Source organism: Mastigoproctus giganteus, chromosome 5 (genome assembly GCF_048544385.1).
Source record: "Mastigoproctus giganteus isolate SK-2022 chromosome 5, ASM4854438v1, whole genome shotgun sequence".
NCBI classification, from domain to species: Eukaryota; Metazoa; Arthropoda; class Arachnida; order Uropygi; family Thelyphonidae; genus Mastigoproctus; species Mastigoproctus giganteus.
In genome coordinates this window covers 126,920,815-126,942,874 of record NC_143579.1, presented here as the reverse complement: position 1 = coordinate 126,942,874, position 22,060 = coordinate 126,920,815, and the positions used below count along the sequence as shown (strand labels likewise).

The window sequence follows — 22,060 nt, the reverse complement described above, 5'->3', positions numbered from 1 at the left end:
CGGAAAAGACCTAATTGAGCCAGAAATTGCCAAAAAAGTCATTGAATATGAACCTGATCTCATTCTAAACCTCTATAACCACTTCTTGAAACGTGGGATATTCCCAACAGATTTGAAAACTGCATTAGTTCGCCTAATACTCAAGAATCCGTCAAACCACCAGAACAGCCAGAATCCTATAGGCCTATTCCTCTGTTGTCCGTCCTGAGCAAAGTGTTTGAGCAGCTCCTTCGCCAGAGATTAGAAAGCCACTACAAAACCGCAGGGCTGGCAGTCCCAAACCAATTTGGTTTCAAGCCAGGAAAATCAACTGTTGATGCACTGGGACATATTATAACCACAGCAACAATAAATTGCAGTTATGGTGGCCGAGTGTCCTGGGTCGACTCAGACGAGCCAACATCCCAAGGAACCTATATAACTGCATCAGTAGCTATCTTTCAGATAGAAACATCACGGTGAAGACCCCCCCTACAGTCACGTTCCAAGACATATATAACGAGGCTGCCCGCAGAGTTCCGTTCTCTGCTCGGGAACTACATCCTGGATAACTTCTTGAACAAGTCCAATCACAAGTGTACGCGGATGACCTGATCTTGATGCTGGGGGCAGACTCCAGGGCTCTCTTAGAGACCTATGCAAATCGTGTGCTGACAGTGCTACAAGAATGGGCTACTCAACCAACTGAACATCTCACCTGCTAAGACCTGCTCTGTCTTACTGAGGGGTATGCTTGCACCAACCAGACCGCCGCAGATAAAGCATCCATGGCACTATGATAAAATTGCAAGCCCAAATGAAATACCTTGGAGTAGTCATTGACAAAAATCTATCTTTCCTACCGCATCTTGTCAACCTACGTAAGAAGATCACAAACTACACTGCCCTAGTGGCCAGGGTAACCGGCAGGACTCTGGCCTCAAAAAGCGCACCCTGGCGCTCTTCTATAAGGCAGTTTTCATCCCTGCCATCACTTACGCCTCCGGGGTGTGGTTCGCAAAGATGGACCGTCGTCAATTGCCGAAAGCTAGAAACCAGCGCTCTATCCTCCTAACAATAACACGAGCTTGTCGCACAGTCTCAACCCATGCCCTGCAAGTCCTAGCAGGTATACTACCTTTAGACCCAGAAATTGTCCACACAGGTCTACTCTATCAACTCTCCAAAGGAAAATCAGACACAATATTAGACTTCACCTCTGATCCACTCAACAACAGGACTGCAGAAGAAAAGAGACATCACCCATTTAACGCAGGTCTGGCAGACTAGGTGGACTGAGTCTACAAAGAGTGCCATAACCTGAAAATTTCTTCCAGAAGTCCAAAAGGTTTATCCAAAATGCCCAACATGGTTCTCCCCAGGCCTACAAATCACCTTCCTTCTCACAGAGCACGGTTCCATTCGTACAAAACTGATTTATTTCCATATAACGGACAACCCTCTGTGTAACTGTGGATCCAAGGAACCCTGGGACCACCTTATGTACCACTGCCCGCTTTATGAAGAACTTCGACGCATTCTTATTACACAGACTCATTACCTTCCGCAGGATCAAGAAAATCATCTTCTGGAACACGAGCAACACTACCGCGCCTTTTCCAAGTTTGCCCAAGACCTTTTTGCTAGGCAACGAACTTTACCTCAACCGTAAATCTCCGCAGGAATAGTGCCATAAAACTCCTTCCTTGATTCGTCCCAGGAGTGACAACCACCAGCACAGCTCAGATGCTGCCATTAGGCCTTTCTAGCCACGCTCCCTTGCGTGGCTAGGAAGGTGGGGGAAGTGACTCCGAGTCGCCGCCCCTCTTTTCCCTCTGCTCCACTGATTTGGGGATCATCTTCTCTATGGACCCCTTATCTCTGTCTTTCCCCCCCAGCCTTTAGTCTCCCCACATTAACTACTAGTGTCCGAATCAGGATAGATAGTACAAGAACACTTTCTTCTTTAATTGGTTTTACTTTGACTTTAATTGTACATTTTTCTCATTTAGAATCGCGGGGATAAAATGCAAGGTTGAATTTTATTTTAGAATTTCTTTACAGAAAGAAAAAAAACATTCTTTATACTAATCCACGACCAATGGCGCCTTAGAAGTAAAAGGAGTTTCTTTTAAAATACCTATAAGTAAAAAGAGTCAGTTAAACTTGGGTAAAGTACTGCTGTGGTTGTCATTCTAAAAGAATTTACGTCATATTGATGAAGGGAAGAAGCTGAATGGATGCAGGAAATGACAAGGTTACGTGAGATGAGATTTTTTAATTCAGTCCCAGATCAAATTGAAAATCCAACGTATAACTATGTGAGCGTGTACATTTTGACGGAATTTTATTTGACCCAAAATGAGACGGTGTGGTTCTGCGCTAAAGAAAGCTTGATTACAGCAGACACACCGGTGGGTCGCCCCTTTCAGATAAACCGCCAAGATGTAATGCTAACACCAGCTACGATTCGCTGGTGTTCGTACACGTTTCATGTTGTTTCTGTTATGATCAGTTTCCCACAGTGTTCGGAAATTAAAGGGCATTAGAGAAATTAAATTTGTAATGTGTCATGATAAAAATCACGGATACTTCTGTCAAAAATTGTAGCAACTGCTGGTGAATCGCTCAGCCTCATAGCATTGATCGAGGGGACGAGAGGTTTCAAAGTTCGTGGGTATTAAGGGATAGTGGTACAGTGTTAAAAATTTTCTTCCTTAACGAATAACACTGCAAATAGTAATCCAACAGGTTTCATTTAGTTTAATTACAGGTCCTGAATTCAACGAAGTGTGTGAATGAGGAAAGATGGACAAAATCAGTTACCGTGCATTCATCCAATACTGTATTTGGCAAATAAGAGATCAGCGCCAAAGACAATTAATGAGGATTTGGTTACAATGCTGGGGGAAAGATACCCTTCCTATTCCGTGGTTAAGACGTGGGCAGCAGAATTTAAACGAGGGAGGGAGAGCTTAGAAGATGACCCACGCTGTGGAATAACTGCAACGTCCATCACTCCAAAAGTTCTTGACAGTGTACATGATCTGCTGATGAGTAATCGACGAGTGACAGTTCAGTACATTGCTAGCGTCTTGGGCATCTCATGTGAACTATGTGCCACATAATAACAGAGGTTCTCGCTATGAAAAATGTGTCAGCACGATGAGTACTAAAGTTGTTGACAGAAGATCAAAGACCCACAGGAGTTGTCAAGTCCAGCAAATTTGCTTGCAAGGTTTGTGACCATGAATGAGACATTTGTCCATCACTTTCAGCCAGAGGCGAAAGTGCAGTCTGAACAAAGTATTTTTTTGTAGTTTACTGGCGGTTTCCAGGGTGTCCCCTATGTCCGCCGTTCGTTAAGCTTAATTGTGTGCCAGCAGAATCGTTTTTTTAGTTCATCTAATTAAAATTTAAGTTTAAAGTTAAGTTTAAAGTTGAAGTTTAGATCAAATCGTTTGAATGTGTTTTAGTTAATTTAAGTTAATGTTTAGTGTTTAGTTTTAGGTTAGGGTTAAGTTAAGTTTGAGTAAAGTTTAAGTTCTGTTGTGTGTTTAAGTTGAGTGTTAGTTAATTTAGTGGGCAAGTTTGGGTTTGAGTTAAGTAATTATGAAGCTGGTTTTGACATTAGTGTAGGTTCGGTTTAGGTTTAAATTTAAGTTATAGATGAGTTTAAGTTTAGGTTGTAGTTTAGGTTTAAGTTTAAGCTTAGATTTGAGTTACTGTTTAATTAAAGTTATAAGTTTAATTTATGGTTGATGTTTCCTATTTTAATTTAGTTTTAAGTTAAGCTGAAGTTAAGTCGGGTTTGAGGTAGAGTTAGGTTTAATTTAATTTTAGTTTAAGTTTAGGTTGAATGTAAGATTTAAGATTTGAGTGTGATTTATAATTATAGTAAGTATTTAGTGAGTGATAAGTACGCGAGCCTTTACGGAATTTAAGTTATCTATCGCGGTTACTATTTATAATTGTCATTAGTGTGTGTAAAGTGCAGTCTGAACAGTGGAAATCTCCCATTCCAAAGAAAGCCGAGTCCTCTTGCTGACAGGGTGATGACATCGGTTTTTTGAGATGGTAATGGAGTGTTGCCAGTGGATTACATTTAGAAAGGCCAGACCATCACAGCGGAATATTATGCACCCCTTGTGAGACGTTTGTATGAGAACATCAAAGGCAAACGCAGCAAAGGAGTCTTGTTCCACCAGGACAACGCACCACTCACAATTCTCTCTTTGCCATGACTACCGCTTTGAAATCTTGGACCATCCTCCATATTTGCAGATCTAGCACCATCGAAATTTCACCTATTTTCCTAATTTGAAAATATAGGATTGCACGGATAATGAGGAAGGACTGGGGAATATAAGGCTGAACACTGAATTTGTTCTATGACCGCATCTTCTTAGATTCGGTGTACATGTATAGTTAGACTGTAGGTTGCAAAAGGGGATCGTTATTGAAGCTAAGTGCGGCCTGCACGTAAGTCTAGAGGCAGCTGTCGCCCCTAGACTTACATTTAGTTTTCACTTAAGGCGTGGAGTATCGTGCTGGCGTATATGAAGAAGATAAGAATCGTATTTGGGCTCTCTTTGAAAGAATTGCTCTGGCAAGCAGTTATTTCCGGTGATCTTCTACGCGCTACCCGAAAGTAAACTTCATGAGATCTGGCCTTTTAGCAAGTGGAGATATACTTCACTCTTTCATTCCGCTGATTCCCTTCAGCACATGAGGTGTATACACGTCTATCAATTGGCAAGCTTTGCATCCGCACTTTTTAATATGAACATCGATTAGCAAGCAACTCTTACAAATATGTTATTCCTCTCTGAACACTTTACCAGAAGTTCTCTGTCTTTAAGTGTGGCCTCCGGACCTGAACACAATATTCTAAATACGGTCTCACCATAGCCTTATAAAAAGGGATATTTTTTTTCTGAGATATATCGCCGGCTTCGCAATGAAGACAAGGACATTAATTTACGTGTATTAATATGGGAGAGAATATTGTTAGGATTGAACAGCGTTAAAATACTGCAAGACCAGCTAAAAGAGGTGCTACTTCATTCAGAGAAGCTTAAGCACGATCTGAGCAGACCCCAGCATTTGTAAACGCTCCAACGTCTTTGGAAATAAACCACAGTATAAATGTAGAAGAAAGAACTAAGTATCAAACAGCACGCTTTTCTTCTGCTGGGAGAAGATGACAAGAAGGTAAACAACGAAAATTGGTTTCAGTGGAATCAATTTTATTCTTATTGAAAAGTGTTTTATTATTATCGAGTGGTTCTGACTTTTGATTCTTTATAACTAGGGTTCACGTAACGTTTGTTCAAAGAATAAGCATTCGGAAGTATACTAATGAGAAAAAATGGTAAGGTATAAGTGCAGCATATGGGACCTTAATAGGGACACGATTATTCATGGACAGCCAGTCAGTACTCGCCATAGTTAATGCCACTAATGAGGGTGATCGTCAATTGTAATGATATTGAAGCACACCTTTCTGGGAAGTTCATAACTTATGTGAGATTCTGAAAGATGGGAAACGAAAAAATATTTCCACGGCATTTCCATTCATGTTCAGTGGGATATAGGTCACGGCTCGAGCTTCGGAAGTCACCCCATTCGGTGATAGAAGTACAATAACGTGCTTTTTCCACTACACTCGAATATTATCGCTATCTTTTGCATTATAGAATTCCGAAGACGAATTTCATTTTAGGAAAGTTTAAAATATTTGTCGAATAGGTAAAAGCAAGACAAAAAAAAAAACAGGTGTTTTTTTTTTTGTTCAAACCTTAAAGAAACGGTGCGTTACTGCATTACGAATCCATGTTATTTCTTATCATTTACTTTTTTTGCAATTGGAGTAGCAAAAGTAAGTAATTGGTATCCCAGTCAACACTTGATTTACAAGTTAAAATTCCCAAATAATTAATATCCACTACTCAATTAATTCCGAACAGATATCTGGATGAAACATAACCCTCCATACGCAGAATGCTACTAAGAATGGCATGATGCGCGCATCTAAACAGTCTTCTTGGAACATTACTGTATCGATTTGAAGGTGCCGTGCAATCAACTATTAAAGTATTTTCGAACGTACACTAACTGTCAAATGATCATCAGCAATGATGAGCGTTGAAATTATCCCAAGGCAACAGAAATCAGAGCTAAAATGATATAAAGTAAATTGGTGATGTATCACGCGATAGTAAATAGTACAGGCAATGATTGAGAAATAGAAACAAGCGACGCACTGAATTTATTCGATCCTCTGATTGGATTAAAACTTTTCTTGTTTTATACATAATGGGAAAAGTTTTCTGTCTGGTTAGACAAAAATAGACCATATACTTGACAAACCCGACGAGGGATGAACATGCTTGGAGATGGTCGTTGCATATTAGATATTAATGCCAGCATTATTTATTTTTTGAGTTTGGACAATTTCCATAAAAACTGAGACAGCATTTCTCGTAAGATTAGCAACAAACCTACTCAATACTTCTACTACGATGTTTCTGCTATTTGGATAGTGTGATGAGAGATATACATGCAGAGAGGTGAATGGATGTTTCTACTTTGTACCCCTTCAAAGAATGTCAAAATCTAATCCATCAACTTACCGCAATCGATCCGCCTATCCATTTATATCCCCCCCCCCAAGACACACTTATCGGTGACTCTCAGCGGACCCCATTACCAATTCTCCCAGCAGGTACTTCAAACTTTCTGAATTTCCTCGAGAATGAAATCGAGAAAAGAAAATTAATGTACTGAAGGAGCGCTACACTCTAAATCTCCACCTCGCTACACCAGCGTCCCCTTACGGTCGCACACCTATAGTAATAAATCGATGTCTGATAACCTACCTCCCACTTAAAGATGTCAGAAACGCGTTGGGTTCATTGTGATTAATCCCCTGGAGGTGGCAGCGGTTTTTTATTTTTTTTAGGGGGAAAATATTTATCCCCTTTTCAATTTTCAGTCTCGGCACCTAAAGCGATGTGACATGTCTTCATTCCTCTGAGGATGTTTAAATATCGTTAGGGAACCTGAAGATGGCCGCTTCTCAAGAGGGGGTTAATTATCATGTAAGGAAATTGAAAATCGGAAGCTAAAAATAAGCTGGGAGCAGCGGTTTGAAGTTTGAGTAGCCCAACAGGTCGTAAAGGAATGCGTAGAAATGGAATGGAACCTTGTTGGGTGGGAAAGTTCTTCGAGCGTGCTTATAATTAAGTAATTAAAAGTTGTCACTAATTGTTAAACGATAGCGGAGAACGATTTATTTGCGAGGCAAGTCATTATGGCTTGTTAATAGCCACACTGCGGAAGACAATGAAGAATTTTAAGGTAAAGAAGGTAATTAAGGCCAGTTTTTGGGATAAAAAAATTGAACAACGGACAGGCCATTTATCGTTAATATGATTTTTTAATTGTTTTTCTATAATTACAGCATTATGTTTCATGAGTTAAGTAGACGGACTTCGTTAAAATAACTGGACCTTACAGCTATCTCCATTAATAACTTAATTTTATTCACGAGCGTTTCTTGCCACAATCAAATGCTAATTCTCCTCTGTAAAGTGCGCTAAACCTTTCTGTTTTGTTCTTTTACCCATCGAAGTTTTCTCTTTGTAAAGAAAGTGAAAAACTCAGTTCACAAATAATTCGTACAATCTTTGAACTTTAAGCATCTGTAAGATACCTATTTTACAAGTTATTTGTGAATAAATTCTATAAAACTGTTTGGGCGAAGAGAGGGAGCGGTACAATCGGTCAATGGGAACCGGGCCTGGTGAAAATGTAAACAATAAGAGGATGTCTGCGGGAGACAGGATGGATTACCTGAAAATGAGTGGGGCAGTAATTAAAGTGACCGACACCGTAGGGGCTTTAGAAATGTAGCGCGGTCACTGCTTGTAGAGAGTGGAAAATCGGCAAGTAATGGACACCGAAGGACACGTCCCTTCAAAAAAATGCTAGTCTCCAAAGATGAAAGGTCCGGAACTCTAGTACAGGCCAGGAATAGAATTTTGAAGTGAGGAATAAAGAGTTCTTCCCCAATGTGCGCTTTTAAAAATCTCAGGGGCGGCTACTTCTGTAAAAGCGTATCGAAAGTGGGAAAAGGGATAAGATTGTTAGCAGATGTTGTTACAGAAGCCTCTCAACATCTAAGTGTTCGCTGCTATGATGAATCTTGGCACCATATAATGTATGACTGTCCTGACTATGAAGACTTGAGATCTATTCTGATCACAAAGATTATTAATTTGCCAAAGGACCAAGAACATATATTAATTCATACCCATGACAATTATAAATACTTCACCACTTTTGCACAGGTTGTCTTCAACAGACGAAAAACATTAAGGAGCCTACACCACCAAGAGCAATAACTTGAGACAGATTCTGGGCACACTCTCCAGTAGAATCAACCGCCGACGTCATCGAAGCTCAGTTGAACTGAAATTCACTTCCTTCATCCAAGTTCCATCGGGCTAATATCTGCAACTGAATCACCAGGCGAGATCAACCAGTACCTGGTCCCACTGAAGACTCCAAAACCCAGACACTGAAGACACCAGCAGCTTTCCTGCCACAAGCGACATTGGCGATCAAACCGAGCACTCTAGCCTGGTTTTTCTTTTACTCTCCTCCCTGGCCGGGAGGAGGAGATTTGTTCCTTCCCCTTCTTCCGCCTGGTGAGGCCTGGGCCTGCATCAATAACTTTTGGGGTCGCCTTCTCTGTCGTCTCCATATCTGTCTTTTCCCACAGCCTTAAATCCCCCCCCCCTACTCTGTCTGTCATTCTCGCAATGTACACCCCACACAATTTATCAATTAATAACATCCAAATTTAAACCACGCTTACATATTACTCTTGGCCTTTTATATCTAGCCTTATCGCCCTTCTATATTTTTTATTTATTTATTATTATTTTTTTTCCACATAGGCCCTTGCCACTGAAATCTTTGGAAACTAGGTGGCAGGGCCTGTTGTTTGTTGTTGTTTGTTTGTTATTTGGTTTTTAGGAGCATTAGCAACTAAGGCAATATTGCTCCGAGATATGCGGTGGTCATTCCCTGACCTTTCTGCATCCTCCGTATTTGGTGGTGACGGGCTCGAATCCCGGTCTAATCAAGAAGCATGATGCTACGCACTGCTGCTCCTGCCCACCTGGCTACGGAGGCGCCTGTGGCAGGGCCAGCCAGAGTACAAAAGTCTACTGGGTACCTGACCTGCCTCCCCAGGGCCAAGTGCGGTAACGGTTGGTCTCAACAGGGGTCCAATGGCTAAATGGTCAGAAGAACAACGGTACACAACACTACACATCATTCCACTTCCCACACACTTTTTAAATCTCTGGCCTTCACAGAGTTCTGTGCTACACGAACAGAGTACACAACGCGGAAATGGGTGAAACCCCTGGTGCCGTCAGATAACTAACATACTTTGCTCGCTGCTATGGATAAAGGAGCCCGACCAAACAGAATGCTCCAGAACAAAGAAGAGAGAAAAGGCCGAATTAGAATAAAGATGCTGGAAGAGAAAAAGAGGGCAGATTGGTCGAGGGACAGTTGGAACAAAAAGAAGAAACGCGAGGAGATGGAGGATATGGACAGATTTTTGAGTGTGCTTTGGAGCAGTACGGAGAGGAAGAGGTAGAGGAGTGTGGAATTACCGTATTTCCCCATGTATAAGACGCACCTTAATTTTGGGGCCCGAAATTTGAAAAAAAAAATGTATTACATAAAGTTATTGAACTCAAGTTTTATTCATCATAAAATTCATACAACTCCTCATAACTTGAATTCAGCACTGTACGAAAATCTTTTCTGGGCAGAACGTGGCAAAACGTAACCTAATATACCGGTAACAAGTGCGAAACAATGAGACGCACCCAGTTTTTTAACCCCAAATTTTTCGAAAAAAGGTGCGTCTTATACATGGGGAAATACGGTAGTTAGTGGGAGACTGTAGAAAGTATTAGATGGTAAAAGAATGTGTGGGACGACGAGAAGGTTTCAGGAATTGTCTAAGGTGCTAGAAGCAGAAAACTCGACTTAGCCTCGTCTTGTTTGCCGTGCTGCAAGGATGAAGACAAAGCAAGTATTATGCAGTGACTAAGGATGACAACCGTTGGAAGCAGATCAGGAGCCATGAACCCTATCGAGGCAGTGGGAAGTAAAAGTAAGTCCTCTAGATAATTAATCCTGTTAAACTGATAGGTCGAGTTGTATACTTTATTATCTATATAATATCGGTGTGTAGATACACCATAGACAACTCTTAAGGAACTACAAAGTAGTTGTTACAGGCATCATTTGCTCTTTCTCATATTGTGCTCTGCCTTCACGAGGAATTGCCATGATATTGCACTACCTCGAATAAGTAACGCTTCACTAATAGAGAAGACTATTGTTACTTATTCTCAGTGAGTACCACCACCCAGACATGTTTCAAGGCTATTGGCCTATCATCAGTGGGTGGGCAGGTACCCTAGTATTGCAGACATGACGACCCAGTTGTGAAGATGATCACACAATATGAGAGATGCCAAAAGGTTTTTTTTTTTTTTTTAATGTGAACCCCAAACACGAGAGGTATTAGAACCTATAGTACTTAGTAACGTGCTTGGGTTGGAGGTTGAGAAGACGAAAGAAGATATTTGTTGACATTGGACTTGAACTTCTGTAGATTGTAATTTTAAGGAAATTCGTATGAAGGAAGGTTGTTCCAGAAAACGGCAGTTGAATGAACAAATGAGGAAGATGAAAAGTTGGTTCTGTGGGTCTGAAGTTGGACAGTAAATGGATGTTGGCTGGTGGCGGCACGTGTTCGGACTCTTTGGAAAGAGAGAGCGGGAATTATAGAAGCCAGTTCAGAAGAACAGTGCCCATGGACGTATCTGTAGAAGAGGCATGCAGCAGAAACAGTACGTCTATGAGAAAGCGAGTGGAGAGACTCGGTTAGAGATGAATCATTAATTAACCTAACTGCCCTCTTCTGAATGGAATTAAGAAGCCTGAGAGAGGTTTTGGGGGCACCACCCCAGATGTGGGAACAATATTCCATGGCAGGGCTGATTTGCGATTTATATAGAGTGAGCAGCTGTTTGGAAGAAAAGTAACGCCGAGAGCGAAAGAGAAAACCAAGTTTTTTTGATGCAGAGGAAGCAATATTTGTAATGTGCTTGTGCCAAGAGAGATTAGAAGTCAGGGTAATCCCCAAAAGAGATATATCATTTTGTCTAGAAATCGGAGTGTCACCAAAGATAAGCATAGGAGCAGAAGAATCCTTTTTGCGAGATATAAGACAAGACTGAGTTTTAGAAGGGTTGAAATCAACTAAGTTGTCTTTGCCCCACTGGAGAATTACCTGAAGATCGGCATTTAAGGAATTGTAGCAGATTTTCGAAAAATTGAAGCTGATTGAGCAGAACAAGGTTTCTCAAAATGGAAAGTGGAATGCAATGTGCTATCACCAGCAAAACTATGGATAGGATTTCCAGTCAATGGAAGAAGGCCATTAATATACAAGAGGAAAAGAGTGGGGGAAAGAACTGAACCTTGGAGGACACCGGCATTAGTGGAGAAGTTAGAAGACAGAGAGCCATCTACGCTCACACTCAGTGAGCGATCAGAGAGAAAACTGGATAACCAATTACTAAAAACAGTTGGCAAACCATAAGATGGAAGCTTGTTTAGAAGACCTTTATGCCAAACACGATCAAAAGCAACTACTTGTGTTTCACCGAACCTTTCCATTGAATTAGTCCATAAATGGGTAACATAAGCCAGAACATCACCAGTGGATCGACACTGACGGAATCCATACTGGCGATCGTTGATCAGACAGAAGGTTTCTAGGTAGTTTAAGAGTTGGCGGTTAATTGATTTCTCCATTACTTTAGAAAGAGTAGAAGTAATTGCAATGGGACGATAATTGGATGGGAGGGATTTGTCACCCTTTTTAGGAACTGGTTGGATATGAGCAAATTTCCAAGCAGAAGGAAAAATACCTTTGGAATAAGAAAGTGAAAAAAGGCGGCAAAGAATAGGAGTAAGTTCAAGAGCACAGGTTTTGAGAACAAGTGGAGAGATACCATCAGGACCTGGAGCTTTTTAGCATCAAGATTCCTTTTGACGGAAGACCACAGGAGGCATTGAATGGAGCGTGTTGGGAGGTGTTTTACCAAGATCATTAATACATAAGCTGGAAGAAAAATGGGATGCTAACAGGTCAGCTTTATCATTGGCTGAAGTGACAATAGAACCATCTGGTTTGGACAGAGGTAGGAGCATAGATGGGCAAAAGTTGCGGCCAATAGCTTTGGCAAGAGACCAGAATGCTCGGCTACCATTAGGGCAAGAAGCAAGTTTTCTACTCTTAGCCTGTTCAAACTCTAGTTTGGACTGATTAATAACTGCTTTAGAATTGTTGCGAGCTTTGGTGTAGGCAGAAAATGAAACTGAAGAATTAGAAACAAGCCAATTACGATATGCAACATTCTTCTCTTGAACAGCCTTAGCACATTTATTGGAAAACCAAGGTTTAGATAAAGGACGATATTTTAAAGTGGAGTGTGGAATAAAGGATTCCATTCCTGCAAGAATAATTTCACTGACACGATCTGAGCAAACGCTGACATCAGAAGTTTTGAAACAGTAATCCGACCAAGGAAATGAAGAAAAGAATCTCGCAGGTCATCCCATTTTGCATTCTTGTTGAATAGCCATGAGATAAAGGTTCCATTGGAGAAGAGACAATCACTAAGTTGTGATCTAAAGGACCTCTCACTTCGACCTTGTACTTAGAAGGGTTGTTTGTGAGAAAAAGATCAAGCGTATTGGCTGTATGATTAGGATTGTCCGGTATTCTTGTAGGTAAATGAACAATCTGTGCTAGGTCATTAGTAATTGCAAAAGCCTCAGCATCACGACCTGCTGGGTCGGTGTGACTAGAAAACGGAAGCCAGCTGGAGTTGTGAACATTAAAATCACCAAGGAAAATTACCTTACTGTTAGGAAAGTTGGACTGGAGAAAGTCAAGTTGCAAAGAGAGGACGTCCAAGAGCTCCAAGTGATTAGTGGAGTTGGGAGAACGGTAGAGACAACAGTTGAATTTGACACAATGAGGTAGAGAGATTTTAAGGCAGAGGAGATTCCAAATTGCTAAGTCTCTGACAGGGAATATCAGAACGGACATATGCACAAGTACCACCTTTGAGGCGAAAGGAATCATACAGCGAATAATTTGGGCATCTGAGATGAGCAGTAGTTGAATCAACCGATAACTGAGATTCTCTCAGAAAAAGTACATGGGGTTTGGAAGACTGCAAGTGGAAATGGGCATCGTTGAGATTAGAATTGAGACCACGTATATTTGTGAAATGAATTAGGAAGTGCTTGGGAGGTTTAGATCTTTTCGCAGATATGCTTTCTCTATTAGTTTGACAATTCATGGTGTATTCAGTAGTAAGAAAAAGTGGGTGGGGCATGCTGTATGAAGTAATGAAATTTTTGCATATGGCGTGTACGTGGTAAGAATATACTCAGATCCTTGACATAACGTGGGCTCGACAATGCTCCCCGCATACACACTACTCGGACTCCCTCCAGTCACTATCTGGCAGAGTAGAGGTAGCAAAATTATACACTAGCTGATCCGGAAGCCTCCTAGAGAGTTACCAATAGGTTCGGTTCGGTATACTAACTAGCGGCCGGCTGGCGAACACCGTTTTAGAGCTCTACCCTCGAAATGTAAGGAATATTGGATCTCGCCACGACGTTCATCATAACCTCAAAAGTCATCAATCATACTGCATGATGGAAGAGATAGGGAAGGGTTGACCGGAACTTAGCTCTAGAGACTAAACATGGGTTCCACCACTTCAAGCCTCCAATAAGCAAAGTGGTGGTATTTCACCGGTTGATGAGAGTCATCTACCACCTTGTACTGCCTGGTAACATAGAGGGCCGGCGTTCCTCCTTGTGGTGTGTATATGACAATATTTAAAATAACTAAATGCACAAGGCATAATACATTAAGAGTGAAGCGTTACTTATTCGAGGTAGTGCAATATCATGGCAACTCGTCGTGAAGGCAGAGCACAATATGAGAAAGAGCAAATGATGCCTATAACAACTACTTTGTAGTTCCTTAAGAGTTGTCTATGGTGTATCTACACATCGATATTATATAGATATTAAAATCTTAATATATTATGCCTTGTGCATTTAGTTATTTTAAATACTTTATTATAGAAAGGGAAGAGTGAGTTATCTATCTGCGATATATGATGATCTATCTTATGAATTAGATGTTATTGTGATTAATAAAGAAAGTGATCTGAATGTAGCAATCAATTTGTTTACAAACCACTGAGATACCTGTTGGCCAAGAGAAAGTGGAAATATTATGTGTTTGATTAATAAAGAAAGTTCTCTGAGTGGAAATGTGTGTGTCTGATAGTGAATCAATATTGAAAGGGGAATACAATATACCCTTAGTCATACATATGCAGATAAAGGGATAGAAAAATATATAAGATAATTATATTTGTACGGGAAAGTAGACGGTATATGAGAGGTTATGAAAATGTATTACTGTGGAGGAGAAAGAATATTCATGTAAATTTAGTATTTTTTATTCCTCACATAAGTTTACTGTGTAATAAACTTTATGTTATTGGAAAAAAATTACTCGTTATTCAACAGAGATATACACAGCCCACTGAAGCTTATTATAAAAGAAAAGGGAGAACAAGATAATCCTCATTGCCCTGAATCTCTTGAGAACGGATATGATTGCAGTTAAGTCCTCCAAGTGCCTTGGAGGACGTGAGGATTCCAGTCGTTTGACTTGATACTTAATAACAACTACCATAGCGGTTCCAAGGTAAATAAGGGTATTAGAAAGATATAATTAAATAAGATAAAACAAAAACCCCAGTTCTCACACATCCATTTGAAAATTTTTGCGCTTTTAATGCTTCCAATCGCCCTCCCGCAATTATGGGAGAATTGTTTTTTTTACCTTTTTAAGAATAAGGTAACTGTAAAAACTAAAGTAATATTAGCAACTTTAAAAGCTAATTAATTTATTAATTTTGTTTGTTTTGTGAGTTTTATACATAATGTTCGTTTTATTTATTATTATTTTTAGATTTTATTATATATTAAAGTAGTAATTTTTACTCTACCAAAGAACTCCCTCTCATTCAATTAAGAAATCATTTCAGTATGATATGAGAATAGTAGTGACGCAACTACCAGTTCCACCATCAAGGTGATGGTTGTTCAAAGAACACAAGGGGTTCTTTTCGAATATCTGTGCCAAGAACTGATAGTTTCGCCTGTGAAAGGTAGATTTTAGCATCAACGCTGAAGTAATATTGCCTGTGTAAAAATAAAAAAAAAAAAAAACTCTGAATTGCATACATGAATTACACAAACTATATATATCCAGCAAGGCTAGGACGCCAACGTGTTACCTCTATCCAGGTAAACAAAAAGACCCTCTTGCTGCAGATTCAAATCACATGATGGTAGATGTATATTATGTTTGGATTGAAGTTTTTAACATAGTTTGGCCTATAAGGCGGGAAGCCAATGAAAAAAACAACTCTAGAAGCCCTTAAAATTTTTACCAAACCAGTGCAACTCCCATCACGACAATTCGTTTCGTTTTTTTTTTTTTTTTTTTTTTCATACATTAATATATGTAGGGAAAGGGAAATTTCATATTTCATTAGTAAAAATAATGAGCTTGTGAAATTCAAAACTTAAAAAAAAAATTTCTTGTAGCTCCAATTGCCCATTGGATTAATAATTTCAGATTATCTACTCTTGGCACCCAGAACCTTCTCTCTCTCACAAATACTGCAAATATAAAGCAACTTAATAACAAAAATCTACAGTTGAGTGTTCAAAGGAGGCAGAAATATTAAGTAAAATTTCAATATTATTCTTATTAACATTCGATTTGGAAGGACCATTATAACAGAACTGTGGTTTGTCCGCTGACAACATCACCACTGTACTAGGAGATAAAATACAGTTCTGCGGACGGGTGATTGCTTACAACACCGAAGAGCAGACAATCATCAAGTCCTAGACAAGGAAACAAGAAGAAAAAAAATCCACACTAAAGTTGAAGCCTTCAGCGCTGCCTCCAGTAGTTCCATTCCTAAACGACGTCGCTTGATACGTCACAGCTGCCGCATTACGTATATACGAGGTCTCTTTCTATAAGAAGACACATGCAGAAATTTCTGTCCATCTTCTCTTCTAGACATTTCTTTGAGTCTCCGCTGCATACGTCACAACTGCGCGACCGTTTCAATCATCGAAGCGAAGTAATGGGAACTGGTTGCCTGTTGATGCGATCGATGTCGTCCTTCTGTTGTCCCGACCAGGCTCGGATCTTGTATTTCCACCCCCTTGTGTTGACAAGAGCAATGTCAATAGGTTCTCTTGGAAAAAAAGATTCATGGCCTCCCTCGTGACTTTCCCTTCTTCGTTCCACTGTGACTTTCTATTGATGTCAGTGTGCTATTCAGGACTTGGTTGCCATTAAAAATGTCAGCGTCCGATTGGTGGATACTTTTTCCATTTTGAACGCCCGTTGTCATGACTACGGATGTAGTTCTGTGGCACTTTAAAAGCCTCGTGGTTAGAGAAGTTCAGATAACAGACCATAGTGGCAGTTCACGAAACACTGTACTTTAAAACGTTATTAGAAAGAATTTTGGTAAAAAAAATAAAGTGGCACTGAACTATAAGTGTGATGGATAAATGATAAAATTAAAACTAATCAATAATCTTTGTATTTCAACTGTTATTATTGCTGCAATATAAAAGTAGAATTCATTAAAAAAAACAAGATTGCCTATCAAACGAGGTAGGAAATTCTTCAATAAACACATCGTACCTTATGATTAAGGCGTGTTTTATTAAACTTGATCTAGTAGGATTCAATTTAATAAAACTTAATGGCTAGATTAATCCAGTTGGAGTTGATGTAGTTATTGAAACATATTTCAACCTGAATTCTTTAGACACAGATCTTAGGCTTTTACCTTCAAATTCGCTTCACATCTTAAAATAAGCTACTAACATAATGCAAATGACAATAAAAACTTAAACCGATGAAAACACGTTTAAAAAAGCAAGAGGCGAGTTTGTCCAACTCCAGTGTTTTCTTAAAAAGTTTGTATTTCCTATAGGTTGTAAAATATATGATGCGAGACATTGTTTTTATATTAAAATAAAAAAGATATAAATTTATAAAGCTGTTACTGTTGATAATTGTACGACAAATTATATTTAGAAAAAAATGCTTATTTATATAGTATATGATGCATTAATTTATTTGACTTATGAAGTATTTTTAAATTTCAGAAAGAATAAATTAACGGAATAGTTACATCAAAAGGGACGGAAGGCCATTTTACCTACCAGCATAAATGATGTCTTTCCAGTACTTCAAATAACAAACTTTTCTCGGCCAGACAGTCATTTTCCATTCTAAAGAAAGAAAACGTTTGTTTTTTTATAATTCTTGCCTAAAAATGCTTCTCTTAAATTTATCTAATTATCATTGTTTTATTTTAGTATTTATATTTAATAATTTTTGAATCAATGTATATGCAGCGGATGTGTTGTTTTGTGACAAAATAAAAATCTTTTGAAATGTATGGCTCTAGAGTGACTTGTTCATGAAGGGTACTACTACTGGTGACCGACCTCCGTAGCCGAGTAGGCAGGAGCGGGAGTGCAGTAGTACACGCTCTTTGAGTAGACCGGGGTTCAAGCCCCTGACTGCTGGATACGGTCGATCTGCCAACCCGCACTGGACCAGCGTGGCAGATTATGGTCCATTTCCCTCAGTATGAATTGTTGAGGAGGCTTCCATCCTGCAGTGGATTGATAATGGCTGCACTTTACTTTTTTTACTGGTAAAACAATACATTAATCCCTCTATTGAACAACCTGTTAGCAATGTTCCGAAGTAACTATGACAGGGGGATATGATATCATTATAAACAGCGAGTTGTTTAGTGAGGTACAGAGAAGTTTCATTGTGGAAATTAAGGATCAGTATTTTCTCCAATGTCTTCTTAAAAAGTTTGTATTTCACACACAAAAAACGAACGAATGTATGTATGTACAGAGCAAAGAATAGATACCTCCAATGAACAGTATAATTAAATTCTGTATTTGTTCTTAATAATACTTTACTGTATTTCAAAATGGATTGCATTTTAACTAGTTAGCCCTATACAATGTATGCTGCCCTCCAAAAATTATCCGGACATACGTCGGTTTCACACTGATATCACTGCCACTCACTTCAATAACGTCGGCCTCTATGACACCCTCCTGCGTAGGCTTTCAGGAAAATAACGTTGGACTGCACCTGTCGTATTATCCTCCATTCTACCTGCAGAGCAGTGACCAGTTGAGCTACTGACTTTGGCTCTGTTGGTCTTGCTCTCACTCGACATTCCACTTCATCCCATAGGTGTTTGTAGGATTCAAATTGGCACTCTACACAACCTTAAAAATTCCTGTACATGAACCACTCTTGAACTGCACTGGCGGCATGAGGCATTATCCTGTTGAAACAAACATGGCTGTGTACCAAAGCACTACCACGTCGAAGAATGGAGTTGTCCAAAATATTAAGACAAGCGCCGACGAGAACCACTAACCCCACCTCTTCCGAAACTCACTGTTGGCACAAAACACTCCTACACCCATCCGATTGGGATAAAGCGTAGCGAAATTCGTCACTCCACAGAACTGATGTTCATTGCTCTATGGACCAATTATGGCGTTCGTTACTTCGTGAAATGCAAGGACACGCTGATTGCTGTTGGCGATATTTTTCTTAAGCTCCGCTGCTCTCCCATAAAAAATGAGGTGTAGTTCCGTGCGTAGTGTATTCACGCAGGCCTCAACCCTTGCTGACGACTCCCAGTTGATATTCTGTAGGATGTCTGGCTAGATTTTCGTATTATTCTTCTGCGTATCAACTTGGAGTAAGCTTCCGTAGTCTTTCTGAACGTTTCTGGTACCGTCACACTTCGATAACATTACTGATGGACGACTTTGAATGGGTCAGTTGGTAGAAATTGCACAATTCAAATCAATATCCAGCAACGTGACATCCGACGATAATCCCTGTGGAATCATTCAGGTTGACTCTGCATGCTACGACGAGAACAACGAACTTGCGTAGCTCGTGCACCTTCTTTATATATACCGATCACTTGGCTATTAAGAAAGGTCTAATGGACTATGAAAACAAGGAATGTCCGTATATTTTTGGAAGGTAGTCTATATGTATGCGTAATTAAATCCTTGCATATCGTGGTAAAAAAGTCGGAATCTCTCTCTAAAGAAGGAAACGCAAACTGAAAGAATCTGTCTATTGAGATATGAACTACCACAGTCAATAGAAATAACACCAGGTTCTAAGGAAATTAATTATTAGTTTTCTGATATATTCGTGTGCTGAGGCTTAAACAAAAAAATGCATATACTTTTATACGAACCGTTTGGATTTTTGGATAATATAATGCTCTGCCATGGTTTCTTATAGAATCAAGTGGAACTCGAGGGCATGTATATGACTATGAATGGATTAAAATTTTACATTCAATATCAGGAAGTAAAACCCATGCTCATCGGTTAAAAACTGCCACCGATAATCTAAATTCAAAGAGTAACTTACTCCATGTGGAAAATGCGATATTTAATACTGAAGGGCATACTAACGATTTTGCAAACCGTTTACAGTTTTCGATAACAGGTTACCGTAAGTTTCAGCATCAAGATTGATGCCGAAACGATACGAGTGCATAAACCTGATATGCAAGACGACTAAGTGCTTTCCAATCACAATGTGTGTGTGTATATTTTTTCAAAAAATCAACTATGGTCTGGAGGAGTTCGTTGTGTCTGTACAATTGCGTGAATTCTAGGGTTAGTATGCCTGTTCTGCTGGATAAAAAAAAAATTACGGCAGTGGTAAGGATTCCTAATAAAAATGTCTATTAAAAATGCATTTTTTTTATAAATTTGCATGTGTTAAAATTACATAAATGGTAATAATATCAAATTATAATAATAAATGCAAGTTAAATTTACAAGTCACCGGCGAGAGACTTTAAGAAATATGAACTGAATGGGTGAAGAAGGGACGTTAACATCATGTAGAAGTTTGCTCGAACTGAGTGGTCAGTCTTTCACCACAGAGACAACTTTAGGTTTCATCGGGATTACAAAGCGCACAGGATTTGCATTTTATCCCGTGGTTATATTTAGTGCTGCTACCTTATAGTTGGGATCACTTGACCACAGATCAGGCTCAATCTGTAAAATGTTTACGATATTGAAAACTCCATTTGTGAAGTGGCGTGTGTATTGGATGAGCTAAGTCTAATCCGCTTTGAAAGTAGTAGTAGCAGAAATGGAAAATTTTGCTGATGTTATATAAGAAAGCAAGCTTATATAACATCAGCAAAAAAGAAAACTAAACAGTTCACCCATCTGTACCCTCCAAGAATTTGTCTAATGCTTCCTTTCATTTATACAACCCATACACTTCCACAACAGATGGAAGCCTGTTCCAACAACCAGCTGGCCAAAGGCAAACTTCCGCACATCATCTATCCTGCAACCTTCCTTCCGCAATTTGAATTCATGTCCCCTCATGTGTTTAGTCTCAGCAAGTGAAAGAATGCCATTAACATTTAACTTACTCAATCCATTCAAGTCTTTAAACAGCTCCATCCGATCTCCGCGCAGGCGCCTATTCTCGAGAAGCCTTTCTAGGTAAGAGCACCCTTTCGTTCCCTTCACCAGTCTGGTTGTCCTTCTCTGCACAATCTACATCCTTCCTAAAGTGAGGCCTCCAGACCTGTATACAGTACATAAGATGCAGCCTAACCATGGCCTTATACAAAGGGGTAATCATCTCCTTATCTCTGCTAGCAAAGTTGCTGTATATCACTGACGAAACCTCGAGCACGTGGTGGCACAGTGAATTTGATTAGGCAGCATGGGCTGTGAATCCTGGAAGGACGTTCAGTAGGGATACGAAAATTGAAGCAAAGATCAGTAACAGCAGGTAACTTCTTCATTCCTTGGGGAAATTTAACTTTCATCGAAAATTCTGAGTATGTTCAGTCTAGTAAATGAACATTCTTAATAGATTATTATTTTTTTTTATCAAAACTTACCTTCCGGAGGTATGGATTATTTAAAAAAATAAAAATAACGTTTGTCTCCGCTGGAAAAAGTGAATCTCTTTCTAAGGTTTGTCATGTAAAATGATAACATCACTCCTGAACTTATACAATAAGGAGCAGAACTAAGTATAAATTTAGAAGTGATTATCATTTTACATGATTTTAACCACAGAAAGTAGCGAATTGTTTTTCCAGAGTACTCAAAAGCTGTTTTAATTTTTTCATGTAATTTTAATTTCTTCACTATATTTTTTTAACAAACCATACGGTCAGAAGATGAGCTTTAATAAAAAAAATAAGCACAGCTAATAATTCAAAATGTCATGAATTTACAAGACCTTAAGCTAAAGTATAAAGAAACTATGAAGATGGTATGGATAAACTGTTGATCCTATAAAATTCTGCAAACAGTCATATGTCTTACTTTCTCTGCTGTTATCTTTCGGGTGCTATCATCATCATTTTCTTCAACGTGATTGAGGATGATCCGTTCTTCTATATCATCAATTCTGGAGCTGATGTGTCTACCCCCATCTGAAACTCGTTTTCTAAATGAACCAGCTTCCGCAAGGCTACATAAGCCTTGAAAGCTTTCTCTGAACGCTCTTATTTGGTACATAACGCTCAGGGAAGTTTCCTGCATACAGATGCCTTGCCTCGGCTTCATTGCATCTAGCAAGTCCATACATGAGATGCATCTCTTCCATCTCTCTCTCGATTTGAATAAGCATCTATTATCATATCAAATGCACAGTACCAAAATGTTAATAAAAAGCTCCAAATCCTTGTCAAAAGAACTAACTGAA

General features: G+C 39.3%; 1 protein-coding gene across 2 annotated transcripts in view; it reads right to left on the bottom strand.

Annotated features, from left to right (window-relative positions):
* The window catches only part of LOC150085693 (uncharacterized), a 211,519-nt gene that overhangs the window by 20,490 nt on the left and 168,969 nt on the right, over positions 1-22,060 (bottom strand). For both annotated transcript variants that reach the window (XM_090373453.1, XM_090373452.1), the window contains exon 2: positions 17,455-17,523. In XM_090373453.1, the coding sequence (XP_090229579.1) occupies positions 17,455-17,515 (61 nt within the window). In that variant the 5' untranslated portion in view covers positions 17,516-17,523. The remainder of the gene's footprint in view (positions 1-17,454; positions 17,524-22,060) is intronic.